This window comes from Dipodomys spectabilis, unplaced genomic scaffold (assembly GCF_019054845.1).
Source record: "Dipodomys spectabilis isolate Male_0828 unplaced genomic scaffold, ASM1905484v1 ptg000262l, whole genome shotgun sequence".
Lineage (NCBI taxonomy): Eukaryota > Metazoa > Chordata > Mammalia > Rodentia > Heteromyidae > Dipodomys > Dipodomys spectabilis.
This window is the reverse complement of record NW_024870939.1, coordinates 1757980-1772045: the sequence shown is the minus strand read 5'-3', so window position 1 is coordinate 1772045 and position 14066 is coordinate 1757980. Positions and strand designations below refer to the sequence as shown.

At 34.6% G+C, this 14066-nt stretch overlaps 2 protein-coding genes across 4 annotated transcripts in view; both read left to right on the top strand.

Moving 5' to 3' along the window:
* Exoc6b (exocyst complex component 6B) overlaps positions 1-14066 on the top strand; it is a 564774-nt gene that overhangs the window by 218721 nt on the left and 331987 nt on the right. For all 3 annotated transcript variants that reach the window (XR_006150728.1, XM_042699684.1, XM_042699683.1), the window contains one exon: positions 2071-2247. Coding sequence is in view for 2 of the 3 variants with exons in the window: in XM_042699684.1 (XP_042555618.1) it covers positions 2071-2247 (177 nt within the window). In the remaining variant the exon portion in view is untranslated. The remainder of the gene's footprint in view (positions 1-2070; positions 2248-14066) is intronic.
* LOC122125128 (UPF0729 protein C18orf32 homolog) lies at positions 1189-1609 on the top strand. The gene has a single exon (XM_042699686.1). The coding sequence runs from the start codon at positions 1260-1262 to the stop codon at positions 1524-1526; it is 267 nt and encodes an 88-aa protein (XP_042555620.1). The 5' UTR covers positions 1189-1259; the 3' UTR covers positions 1527-1609.

The window sequence follows — 14066 nt, the reverse complement described above, 5'->3', positions numbered from 1 at the left end:
CCGAAGCTGTGTATTTAATGTAAGACAAACCAAAATATCAATAGATAATATGCAGAGAAACGAGTTTGTCCATTGATTCAAATCTCTGGAATGTAGATTCTTTTCATTTTCTTGGCAGAAACTGGCTCACATAGTTCAAGTTTTTCTCTGTCTTGTTATAATTTGTTCATTTGACCAGGCCCTGAACTAACTCCTTACACTGAAGATTAATCTTGAATTCTTTAATATCATTCAGAAGATTTGAAAACAGATTTTTTTTTCTCCTGTACTAATTTTGACTTGTCACCAAGGAGGCAATATATTGATTAAGGAATGTATGTTCTGAGAGGCTATATGGTCAAGTTTTGTGTTTTGACATGATACTAAGTGTTGCATTAAATGGAGGAGAGTGCCCATTGGGGTATGTTTTTGGAACATGCTAAGTTTAACCAAATTCATCAAGTTAAAATAGTACGACTCCCGGCTTTGAATCTGTTAATGTACATTGCATTTCTACAGTAAGGCTACATGATATGCAGTGTTTCCCATTGATTTTTGACACAGAATCTTTATTTGGGGAAACATTTTTGTCATGCTTTGAGGGACTGTTGGTGTAGTGGAAAGATCAGTGATCTGGAATTCAGATCACACTCTGAGCTTCTGATTTACCATTCACTGGCCTTGTGACCTCAAAGAAATCTTTTGTCTTTCAGCCTCAGTTTCCTGAGTGGTGACTAAGGTCACTCCGGCTGTGACACTGTGTAGTTTAATGCTTCCATTGTTGTCTGTGTATGGCCATGTTTTCTTCCTTTTTATATTTGTTAAAACTATGCTGTAATTTCAGTTAGTTTTGTAAAGCAAAAAGGATTACACTTTAAAATTTCATTAGATCTTGGTAAATTGTAAGACCCTGCTAGGTTAGCTAGTTGAAAACACTGAAAAAAATAATTCATCCTCATGATTACATTTTATTGGACTTATAATCATACAACCATTTTTTAAGGATCCTCTATACTTAAATGTTTTAAAAATTAATTTCAAGCTTTGTTCCTATACCCTTCATCTTTCAACTATATGGTTTCAGAATGGCTTTTTCTTGTAAGAGATATCTATTATATATTTGTACTAATCTTTTGGGTACTCGGGGTAAAATGAGTAGATGTCTTATTGTGGTGATATATATTAGAAAAATTTTGTGCTCCCGAAGTGAAGTGCGGACTTGGCCTGAGGGTTTCGGGATCGCAAAGTGGGTTTGCGTTTCGGAGCTCAAGCCTTGGACAATGGTGTGCATTCCTTGTGTCCTCATTCCAGTTCTGCTCTGGATCTTCAAAAAATTCCTGGAACCATACTTATACCCTCTGGTCTCCCCTTTTGTTGGCCGTATATGGCCTAGAAAAGCTGTACAAGAAGTCAACAATAAAAATAAAGGCATAGTAGTAGGCTGCAAGACTGCAGACACAAATGGATTATCAACAAAAGGACCAACAGAAATCTCTGATAAAAAGAAAGACAAATGTGATTTTCTTCAAAGGATCTCAGTTGTTTGAAAAATGGACCCGATGATATGAAGCACCTTCTTTGTAGTTGTATCTGACCTTTTTCTCTAAGGCCAGAATTCTGGATAGACAATTTAGATATTACCTGGTACTAATCAGGAAATACCTGGTATTTATATTTTTTTTTAAAAAAGGAAAATTTTGTGATAACACAAATGATTATGTTTTTTCTTTTTTTTTAATTTTTGGTTGGTCGTGGGGCTTGAACTCTGGGCTTGGGCTCTGTCCCTCAGCTCTAGGCGAGCACTCTACTGCTTGAGCCACAGTGCCACTTCCTGATTATGTTTTTTCTGTGTTAACTTTGAAAATGAGTTATAATAAGATAACTTCAGGATTAAAATGTATACATTAATATATTTTATTTCATTTCTGGGTCTAAAATTTTATATATTAAAGAGTTTTGTTGTATTTTCTTTAATATAATGAATTTTTTCAAAAGTAGTTTATTTAAAACTATTTCTCTCCTCTCCCTCCTCCCACCTTTTATCTTTCCCCTTCCCTCCCTATATTCCTCCCTTCTTTTTCCAAATCCTAGGCTCAACAGCAAAGAAATTTGGATAACATTGTCTTGCAGCAACCCAGGATAGGTAGTAAGAGAAAATCTAAGAAAGATGCATACACAATCTTTGATGCAGAAATGGAAAGCACTAGCCCCAAGTCTGAACAGGATTCAGGAATTCTCGATGTGGAAGATGAGGAAGATGATGAAGAGGTAACTAGCATTTGATCTGGGGAAGTGTAGCTTTTAAAGTTTGTAGTATGTTTGAGATATAAGTTTATATAATAATTACCTTCTGGATATTAAATACAATTCAAATTCAGATTCAATTTCAAGAATTGTTTCTTTTAAATTGAAAGTAACTAAAGGTACATGAAGATAAGCTGTTCTAATTCTTTTCAGAATTTTAAACTTACAGTAAGCCCAACCTTATTTGTAGTTTTACTACTTACTTACAGTTTTGACCAAATACAGTCAGTCAATCTTGACTGTATTTAAATTTAAGTTGTGTTTAAATCCTTGTGTGATCTACTGTATGTTTCCTTGCCCTTCTATTTGTGAAAATGTCTTTCCAAAAGCAAATGGACATGATATTCATAAAACAAGGTAAGAGTGATTATGTTTAATTTCAGTGATAAAGTGAAAATTTTAGATCCGTTGAAAGGTGGCATGTCTTTAGTGGAAGTTGGATTATAACAAAAATGAATCAAGCATCTTCAGTTCAGTACTAAATTCTGTGCATCTTGAGAATTCAGTTTTTCCACTAGAGAAGTCTCCATGGAACCGTATACCCATGATACCAAAGGTTTTACTATATTCCTTAATTTTTGAAACAATTCAGGTTTTTGTTTCTGTGCTAACTGGGTACTATATCAGGATCAGAGTAAAATATATTAGACTTCGAGACCAAGAGTCTAAGGAACCTTCCCTGACAGTGGAATAGTTTCTTTCTTTCTTTTCTTTTTGTTATTGTTGTTTTGTTTTGTTTTGTTTTTGTTTTTGGTTGGTCATAGGCCCTGAACTCTGGGCCTGGGCACTGTCCCTCAGCTCTTCAGCTTATGGCTAGCGCCCTACCACTTGAGCCACAGCGCCACTTCTGGCCTTTTCTGTTTATGTGGTGCTGAGGAATTGAACCCAGAACCTCATGCATGCCCTCAGTGGTAGAGATCTACCACTGAGCCACCTTCCCAGCCCCTGGAATAGTTTCTTGAGACTAATAAAAGATATTACTTTTAAAAGTGAGGAATAGATTTTTTTGTCTTGAAAAATAGTTCAGATTTAAAATAATATATTTCCCAAGGCTGAGAAACCATTTCTGGAGGAAATAAACATATGAGTGATCATGGAGTATTTGAGAATTTTGGAATGTATCTATAACTTTTTAGTTAGTTCTGTGTCACTCTCAGGCTAAGAATGAGATTAACTAATACATATTTATATATTATTTGTTATTGGAAATATAGTATGTTTTATTTAAAAAAATTTAAAGACTGTATTTTTGTTATATTTAAATAGTTGTACAAATGGGTTTACCATTCAACATGTCCATTTATGAGCATAATAGATCTTGAACAATATCACCCATTTCATTTTTCTCCCTTAGTATAATATGTTTTGAAAAATAAATTTATTGTGACATTTGAGGTTTATTGTTAAAATATTCAAGTTATTTTTGAAATATTTTTCTTTGTGAGTACAAGTGTTTGGGAGCATGAGCCAAATTTTATTTTCTTTAAAAAAATAGTCAAAAACTTTTCATTTTCTTTAAAAGTGACTGTTGAAATATATGAGAAAACTTGCTTCTATACCCTGCTCTGACTTCAATTGCTTGTCTTCTTTTCATTGTTTTATATCTCTGGATAAAATTAGACTCACTGTTTTTTTTTTTTTTTTCCTCTCTTCCATCTTTGTCCCTTTTTTTGTGTGTGCCAGTCCCTGGGTTTGAACTCAGGGCCTGGTCATTGTCCCTGAGCTTTTCTGCTCAAGGCTGGAGCTTTACCACTTAAACTCTACTTCTAGCCTTTTGGTGGTTAATTGATAGCAAGAGTCTCATGGAGGGCTGGGAAGGTGGCTCAGTGGTAGAGTGCTTGCCTTGCATGCATGAGGCCCTGGGTTCGATTCCTCAGCACCACATAAGCAGAAAAAGCCAGAAGTGGTGCTATGGTTCAAGTGGTAGAGTGCTCGCCTTGAGCTGAATAGCTTAGGGATAACGCCCAGCCCAGAGTTCAAGCCCCACGACCGGCAAAAAAAAAAAAAAAGTCTCATGGAGTTTCTTGCTTGTGCTGTCTTTGAACCATGATCCTTATATCTCAGCTTCCTGAGTAGCTAAAATTACAGGCATAAACCTCTGGTACCTGGCTCCTTGTCCCTATATTATCCTTTTTTTTACCCTTTATACCGAAACCTTTACCCAAGAGCAGGAAGCTCTTGATTTTCCTAAATATTTTGTAATATTCACTCTCTTTGTCATTAATGATTGATGTGTTTTGGATATAGATCTACCTTGGAGACCTGACCGTTTAATATTAGATTCATCACCAATGACCAGTCACAATAGTGGCATCACACAGCATCAGTCTCAAGAAAGACAATTACACATTATGTGTATATCTCAGGGACATTAAATTTGTGCCCCTGAATAATACATATCCTGAAGAGATGATTAGGTGATAATGTTAATAGGCCAGGTGCTGGTGGCTTATGCCTGTAATCCTAGTTATTGAAGAAGCTAAAATCAGAGGATTGTGCTTAGAAGCCAGCTTAGGAGCCAATCTCCAAATACACTGAAGTAGAGCTGTATCTCAAGTTGTAGAGTACTAGCATTGTGCAAAAAAGTTCAGGGGCAGTGCCCAGACTCTGAATTCAAACCCTAGGATCAGAACCAAAATAAAGTAAAAAGATGACACAGACACAGACACAGACACAGACAGACAGACAGACAGACAGACAGACAGACACACACACACAGAGTTTGTATAGAACATATATGATACTCTGCTTTATTCCATGAGGTCCAGAGAAGATGAAGAAGATAAGCCTGGTAAAATATGTCAGGGTTCTTCATAATGAAGTATGTTAAGAATGTGGTTGGAAGTTAATATTTTAAAATGGTCTTGTATCCCAAATCAGAGAATTCCTATTGGAGATTTGCTGATTGAGCTCTTAACAACAACAAGAATTCAGCACTTTACTGTCATCTAATGGCATCCCATCTAAAAAAAAATCCTACCTTATATTTATTTACTTCACAGTTTGAATCTTCTTCAAGTGCACATTCTTAATCTCAAACCTCATGTAGAGAATTATTTATTTAGATGTCTCCAAACTGGTTTCTTGGCATAATTCTTGCATGGTGTGAATAAATTCTTCAGATAAGGTCTTTCGTGACCCACTGTGACGTTCTGACCTTCATTCTTGTCATTCTTGCACAGACCTTGTTGAGAGCAGCACAGTTTTGGGAGTATCAGGAGTTTTAACTTTTCAACAGGGCAAATGTAGCCTAAAAGCCTACAAAGCAGTGGTTCTTTATCTATATCAGTTTATATATGGTTTTTGAGAATTTCATAAAAATATATAAAATCCTTTTCCAGTATAATATGTGAATATAAAATTCACTTGTGGAACATTCTACATGAATGTTCAAGGATTCATGCAATTTGTTTTATTCTTTAGGGCCAGCTTAAGAATCTATGTTACAGAACAAATGTGCATAGGAATCATCTGGAAATCACATTAATATTCAGATTCTGCTTCTGCAGATTAGGGATGAGTCTGAGAGTCTACATTTTTTAACAAGGTTCTAGGTAAGGGTGACATGTTTGATCTCAGAAGCACATTTTGAGTAGGACCTTTAGGAAGCTTTCGTAGTACACAAATAAAACCAACTTATGATATGTTGTATTTACTTGTTTGTTTTTTGTCAGTTGTGGGGATTGAACTCAGGACCTGGGTACTGTCCCTATGCTCTTTTGCTCAAGGCTAGTGCTCTATCACTTTGAGCCACAGCGCTACTTCCTTATGATATGTTTTATATAAAATGATCTTGATTGCTGAGCAATATTGCAAGGTAAAGTATTTCTAGTAAAATTTTTATTTTGATTAAGCGAATTAAAGGCTCACAATTAAGATGTATATTTGTTCAAGTAAGTATATTTAATATTTACCTATTTCTGAAGAACAATGCATCCAAATTTTTACTGGAAATATGTATGTTTTAGGGCTTTGTTTTGAACTTCTTTAATATATTATGCTATATGTAGATATTAAAATTTTCTTATAAAGGTCTTGATTGTACTAAATTGGTTTTTGAGTTAGGAAGATATTTATACCTCCAAATTCAATAGTAATACCAATTTTGAGATAGAATCATTTGAGTCCTCAAGCTGACATTATTTGTGAAAAGGTGGATCCTCATATTTCTACTGAGGGTAGGGTTGTTGTGAGGATTGTGGGAAATAATATATACAATATTTTTATTACTGCTGGTACTTACAGTGCTGTGAGTATATCATAATTAATATTAAAACAATTATTTTTAAAATGAGAAATAATTTGACCCAGTTTTGGTAAAATACATATTTATAATATCTGATAAATACTATCTAATATAAACAACAAAAAGTCTACTGAAATAAAGTAATATTACATAACAAATAGTTTGAAAAAAGAAGGATTAGGATTTTTTTTTAATGTTTAGGTTACTTTAGAACTTCTGTGGTCTTACAGAACTTTTCTAGTATAACACTTAGTGATTTATCTCCTATTCTAGTTCATATCCCTCTTAATTTACTCATAAATTATTGAGGATCAATGGCTGCTATGCCATCTACACCAATTAGGGTAGAATGTGTGTTAAGTGAATGTTGGATGAAAGGTTTAGCCATTCAGATTTTCATACCTCTTTTGGAATGTACAATTAACAGAAAAGAATTGCTAACTTACATTAAAGTGACATGTAATAGAGAATTTTTCATAATGTTTTGATTGTGATAATGTTTTTTTTTTTTTTTTTTGGTCAGCTGTAGGACCTGAACTCTAGGCCTAGGCACTGTCCCTCAGCTCTTCAGCTCAAGGCTAGCGCTCTACCACTTGAGCCACAGTGGCACTTCTGGCTTTTTTTTTTTTTTTTTTTTTCTGCTTATGTGGTACTGAGGAGTCAAACCCAGAGCCTCATGCATGCGAGGCAAGTACTCTACCAAAGAGCCAACTTCCCAGTCCAAGGGTTTGAGTTTTTTTTACTTCTGTTCTTACCATCAGCATTTCCCACCCCCCTCCTCAGTAAATATGGATAATTACAAATGTTTTTCACTTCTTCATACCAGAGAATCATACTGTGATTTTATTTCTGCACTTAATGTATTAAAAAACATACATATTCAAAAGAAAAGTAGGTGCCTGTATACATTGAATCAGGTGCCAAAAGAACAATTTAGAAAACTGAATGAAAACATTATGATATGTATTCTGTTTTGGTTGTTTATTTACATTCTCTGAGGTTTGTCAGTGCAGATATATTGTGGCTTACATTGATTTATGGTCTTTTAAATTAATTTTATTGTTGTAGTATAGTGTTGAAATTATTTGCCTCAGTTGTAAGCTTCTATCCAGTTTTTCAGTTCTCGTTTAATTTTTTCCTATGGTCTCATTGTTTACCTCTTTCACTTTGTGCTAAATGATTAATAAGTCCATTCTTAGAATGTACTCCTTTTTCTTCTTCTTCTTTTCTAAATATCCTATACTACTTTTCTCAGAAAAACCAGCTTCATTTTACCTTAAAAAAAATTATTGGCTAGAGATGTAGCTCAGTGTAAGAGCACTGGCCTAGCACACAGAAATATCTTGGTTTGATCCCTGGCACTGCAGAAAATTATATTTCTTTCTTTTGAAGAATTTGAACTCTTTAGAAAAGTTACACGTATGGTATCCAAATATATTATTTAAATACTTTTCCTCTCTTAATTTATTTAGAAAAAAATCAGGAATACACACAGATTCTGATTATGAATGATTACAGATATTTCCCCTCCTCAAACTCAGCCATTTAAAAAGAAATTTCATCACATTTTAACTTTACTGTACTCGGTGTTTCTTGACAATTGTAATTTTTTTATGTCACCATAATACAGTGGGTACTGAGGGAATTTGACATTGACAAAACTATCAGTATAGAAGGAATGTATAAATTTCCCAGTTGTCTCTGTATTTATAGATTTTTTTCCATTGATTTCTTTTCCATGCAATTACTACAGGCAATATCATAAATTGCATTTAAATTTTATGTATGTTTAATCTGTTTAGAATTATTTTAGCATTTTCCTATCCTTAATAATTTAATTTTTTGAAAATATAAAATGTGAACATGGCCACACAGCAACACAACGTAAGAAAATGTAGGGTGAAATCCCATTCACATACTTATCTTCCCCCACAGTCAGCTTTGGAAAGTAGTTTGGAAGTTTATTATAAAGTTAACATATAATTGCTTACCATATGGCCTGCCAATTCTACTTATATATTCCAGTTTTAATCATATATTGTCAAAACTCGAATCATCCTGAATACCCTTCAGTGGATGAAGGGATAAATGAGCTTCAGTCTATCCCTAATTGATGTGTCACTCTGAAATAAAAAGGAATGAATGCAGGTATGTGAAACAAGCAGCATAGACAAACCTGAAATGCATTATGTGTAATGAAAGAAGCCAGAATTAAAAGGCTACATACTGCATGAGTCTATATAATTCTCCTAAAAAGACAAAACTCCAGGGACAGAAAATGGATCAGTGTTTGCCAAAGGCTAGGCATCAGGGAACAATTTAACTACAGAGGGGCATGAGCGAATTTGGGGGTGGTGGTGGTGGAACTATTTCTTTTCATCTTAAGATGATGAGTATAGGACTATATGCATTTGTAAGACCTTAAGATATTGTTCACAAGAAAAGGTTGTATTTTACCATATGTAAACCTTTATTAAATTTTAAAAAATTGAGCCAAACTGGAGGATTGTTTTTCTATATAGTTGGAGATGTATCCTCAGGGTAGGTTTCCAGAACTGGGATTGTTAAGGGATACATGCACACATAGTTTTATTATGATAGTGTCAAATTTCTCTCCCTAAATGTTGTATCATTATGTGTAGCCCATCACTACCCCAACAATGTATGGGGTGCATAATTCCTTTTTATTTAAGATAGCATTTTTAAGCTTTTAATTCCCCCTGCCACACTAGCTCAGGCTCATATAGTTTATATTTGGATTTCTATTACTATGAGTAAACTTGGGTTGTAAGTTGAAGTCATTTTGTGTGTGTGTGTGTGTGTGTGTGTGTGTGTGTGTGTGTGTGTGTGTGTGTGTGTGTGAATATACTTTGGCTCACCTAAAATTTTCATTTTTCTTTGACTTTTTATATTTACTGTCATAAAATTCAGTACATTTTTTTTTTGGCCTAAAAGTCTAGAGTATCTAGACTGGAGCCATGTTAAAGACCAATTAGACATTGATTTTACAAGTGTTAAGTCTTAGGTGGATAACTTTGGAGGGACTATCCTTTTATTTGAGGCATAGATTTTTGTTGTTGTTGTTAGTGCAATGCCCTCATAAGAAGTAATGTTGTCCAACATACCTTTTTTTGCTTAGTGATAATACTGAAGTAAAATTAATAGCAATCTCCCAAGAGATTCTAATAATTTGTGGAAAATTCTCTGTTTTTTAGTATTCTTATGTTCTTACAGGCTTTTAATATCATTAAGAGTTTTGCTAATTCTAGTTATGTAGAATCAGAGACCTTCAGTTTGTCGGTATGTCTGTGGTATTTAGTCTACCTCTATGAAAGCTTATGTCCAAATGAATTTTATCCTTCTTTTCTCTGAATTTTTGGAAGCAAAGTATTCAGAAAAGCACCCTGGTGAAAAATGTTTGCCAGGTATTTCCTGGCTTCCAGACATAATTTGAACAGTCTCAATTGCTCCTTTGAATGCAAAGGCTATTCCTCTTCAGGTAATCATTTCTTGTTTTCTCCCAACAGAAAAATGCCTGGTACATTTTAATGACTGCAGATCCAACTAATGCTCAGAAATGAGCACCAAGTCCCTACATCTATTTAGCAATACCAAGAAACTGTTTTGTGTAAAGTGGTAATCAGAAGTATTTCCATAGTGGAGAATGGCTGAAATAATTAGTGAGAAACATATCTAAATTCCTTTCAAACCTCTCATATTCTTTTTGGATGATCCATCTACTTTGAAAGATTTCTTAAGAGAAAAATTAATGGAGTATATGAATGAGAGAGAAAGGGCTAAAACACATTTGTACATGTATATATGTCTTCAGGATAGACGTGTGAACAGCTAGGCTAGAGTGGTACTAATAGTGTATTTGTGTTTTCATGCAGTATGTTTATCAGCCACATATGGCAATCTCTCATAGTACATTTTCTGTTCTTCTTGAGTGGAGGAAGTCAAGCAAGTTTTCCTTGTATCTTCTTCCCCTTTTGTAACATTATGCTTACCCATCAGTAAAAGCAGGTACAAACATCAGGTCACTACCTAAAATTTTTCCCCCAGTCTTCCTTCTTTAGTGAATCTTTATTTATTTATTTATTTTTTTGTCGGTCATAGGGCTTGAACTCTGGGCCTGGGCGCTGTCCCTCAGCTCTTCAGCTCAAGACTAGTGCTCTACCACTTGAGCCACTGCACCACTTCCAGTTTTCTGAGTGCTTTATTGGAGATAAGAGTCTCATGGACTTTCTTGTCCGGGCTTTCAATCGTGGTTCTCAGATCTCACCTCCTGAGTAGCTAGGGTTACAGGCATCAGCTACCAGGCACCCGGCTAGTGACTCTTTTAAGATAAGCAGTAGAAATAGCTACTAACTTCTGACTCCTTTAGAAAAAAGGAGATAATGATAAAAATATAAAAAAAACATATCTGTTAAAATGTGAATACTATCGTTTTAAAACTGAAATATCCTTTTTATTGTAATTTATAATATTTTTAATGGTTAAAACAAAGGAGCTTTTTGTCTTTTATTTTCAAACTTTCTCACCACGCTGTATTAGAAAAAGTAAAAGATATTGTAAAAATTAGATTCTGAAGTCTTATAGAAATTTTCACAATCAGAGATGTTTGTGTTTCTGACCACCTAAGATTCTTAGGTCTACTTAGAATGCTCAAATCTATAGTCAATATTGTGTTCAGAGGTGCATAAGACCATTTCTCAGGTGTCTCTTGTTAAACCGATTTGTTTTTACTTACTTTATAGTCTCCTCTGTCTCCAGACTCATTTTGGTCATGTATATAGAAGCTTCATGTGGTCGCAAATAACTTGTGTTTAACAATACTCCAGAAGCAAAATTAGGGAATACAATACTCCAAAAGCAAAATTAGGAAGTATTGCTTTGAGGAGTTGTTAATATTTGTCATACAATTATAGTCATGATATTGAAAAGATAGATATTATTGTTATCTTGTGGATACAGTCCTTAATATTTTCGTTAATGTAAAACGGTGGAAGAATGTAATTCTTAGGCCCTTATTTACTCCCGATCTTGGTTACTTAGCAGCTCTTCTCCCTCCTCTAATCCTTCCTCCCTCCCCCGACCCCCTCACAATGTTCTGGGCCCTGTCCCTTACCCTTTTTTTGTCCAAAACTGGCACTTTATCACTTGAACTACAGCTCTACTTGTTGGCTTTTTGAAGTTATTTGGGTTAGTTGGAGATAAATGTCTCACGACTTTTCTGTACTGGCTGGCTTTGAACTGTGATCCTTAGCTCACAGTCTCCTAAGTAAGTAGGATTACAGACAAGAGTCACTTGCTCTTAAACTCAGTTCTTTTAATAGGCTGTCATTTATCTGTTACTTTAATACATATATTTATATTATATGATATATATGTATAATGTAACACACACAAACTCTCTTGACTTATATAAAATAACATCTGTGGCACAGATCTTAGTTGTAGAACCTAAACTCTTATATCCTACCAAAAATGGTAAGCTTTGGGCTGGCAAAAGGCACTAATGCTCTCCATTCAGAAACTGTAAGGAATTAGCTGCTGTCCTTGGTGATGAAGTTATTTCATGTGTATTCTTAAGAATACAACACATTCCTTAAGGAAAATAACTAGTTAAAAAAAGCAAAATAATCTTGCATGTATTGTTTATGGCCACAGTTGGTGTCTTCACAGATCTATTTGAACTTCTGAAAATACAGACTCTAGTATCTTAAAGTCTTGAGTTCCTGACTGCCAGGCAGAGGAAATGTTTAACTATTTTAATCATGTTGCTGTATCTGGGAAAGAAAGCCCTTATGAGAGGAAATGACAAGGTCCTACCACAAAGTTATCTCTTATCAGTTATAACCTCAGTCGATAATGATTTGTCAAATTTGGACATGGGTAAAATGCAGAGGGCTGTGTTATTTACTTTGGAAAGGAAAAATTAGATGAAGCTGATAAAGGAGTCATGGCCTTTGTTAGGAGACAGAAACCATTAGAGACAGTCATTGTTAGCTTAGGAAAGTGTCCTTGGACCCCTCCCTTGAAACCTAAGCCTGTTTGAATCATTCTTTGCCACTGGTGGGGAGGGAGTGACAAAGGGGGTGGAAATTGGAAGACAGCCTTGACAGACAGCATTTAAAATGGAGGGCAAAATAAGGACTTTTAACAGACCTATTTCTGTGAGTCAGGAAAAAACTGCCTTTTGTTCTGGACTCTTCCCCACCCCCATGTATTTAGATTTTGGGAACTTGGTCTTCTTTCCTTGTGAAAATGTGTAGCATTCCTTCACGTACAGTGTGTGCTGCTCTTCTCTCTTTGCCTTCCTGTAGATGTAAGTGATTCTTTTTCATTAGTGGAAGCAGAGAAAACACATCTAGCTGGAAGCAACATGAGTCAGTGCATACTTTGCATACCTTTATCCTCACAGCACTTTTCTGGGTCCCTGGCGGGGTGTTCATTCCTAGTGCTTCTCACAGAGGGGAGCTGAGAGGAAAAATGATTTCTAAATATTAGGCTGTTTGGGGACTAGAAGTTAAGATTGTGAGCTGAAGTCCCATCTTGCTTATTTGTTTTTTGCCTAAATTTCTCTGTAGTACTTTCAAAGCAGGCAGACATGTACTTGGGAGAACTTAAATAGATGATAGTTCTAGAAGCTAAGAAATAGTAGAGCCAATATTTACCAATCAGTGCTTTACCCAGTTTGTAGCTGATAGAATGATGTCAAAGAGTCTCATAGAGAGAAGTTTGGTGTAAATGTTTGTCGGTGATGATAGAAAAGATCTTTGTAACCTTTCAAGATGTATCTTTTTTTTTTAAGTTTACATAAACTAATGATAACGCAATAGTGACTAGATATTTTTCTTTGGTAAGGGCCTGTTAGTTTATTTATTACAAATTTCTAGGCAAATGTCCTTTAATGTGCTAGTTTGTTCCCAGGATGGGTGTGATGTGAAAGCGCCCAGACTTAGTCTAAAGAATGGCAAACAGCAGTTTCCCTTGAGAGAAAGTCTGGCTCTGACACAAAGTAAAACAAAATAAACTGCTTGAAGAAGAACATATAAAACAAAATTATGATTGCATTTCCGACTCAAAATTGGGAAGATTTCTTCAGCCTTTTTGTAAATATAAATTAGTGACTTAACCCTAGAGAACAGAATTTTCACATATTTTCTTATCTATTTTATATGTATACTTAGTTTCAAGTAGCTTAAATATATTTTTACGTGGCTTTTAAAATGCAACTTAAATACTGTAGTTTTATGGAGCTGAAATATTTAAAATGATATATTTTATATAACAAATATTATATATTTTTAGGGAGCTTAAATACTACATTTAAAATACTATGTTTAAAATTGTCAATATAATTTTTTAAGTTTCTCTTTTGAGATTATGGTTTGCTTAGCTGTAGGCTCAAGTTTTCTGACTAAGAAAAAAAATCCCATTTTTAACAATATAAAGTAGGCTCTAGTTTTCTGGCAAGATAAGTTTCTTTCAAATGTCCACTTTGCTATAACAAAGGGGTAACTCTGAAGAT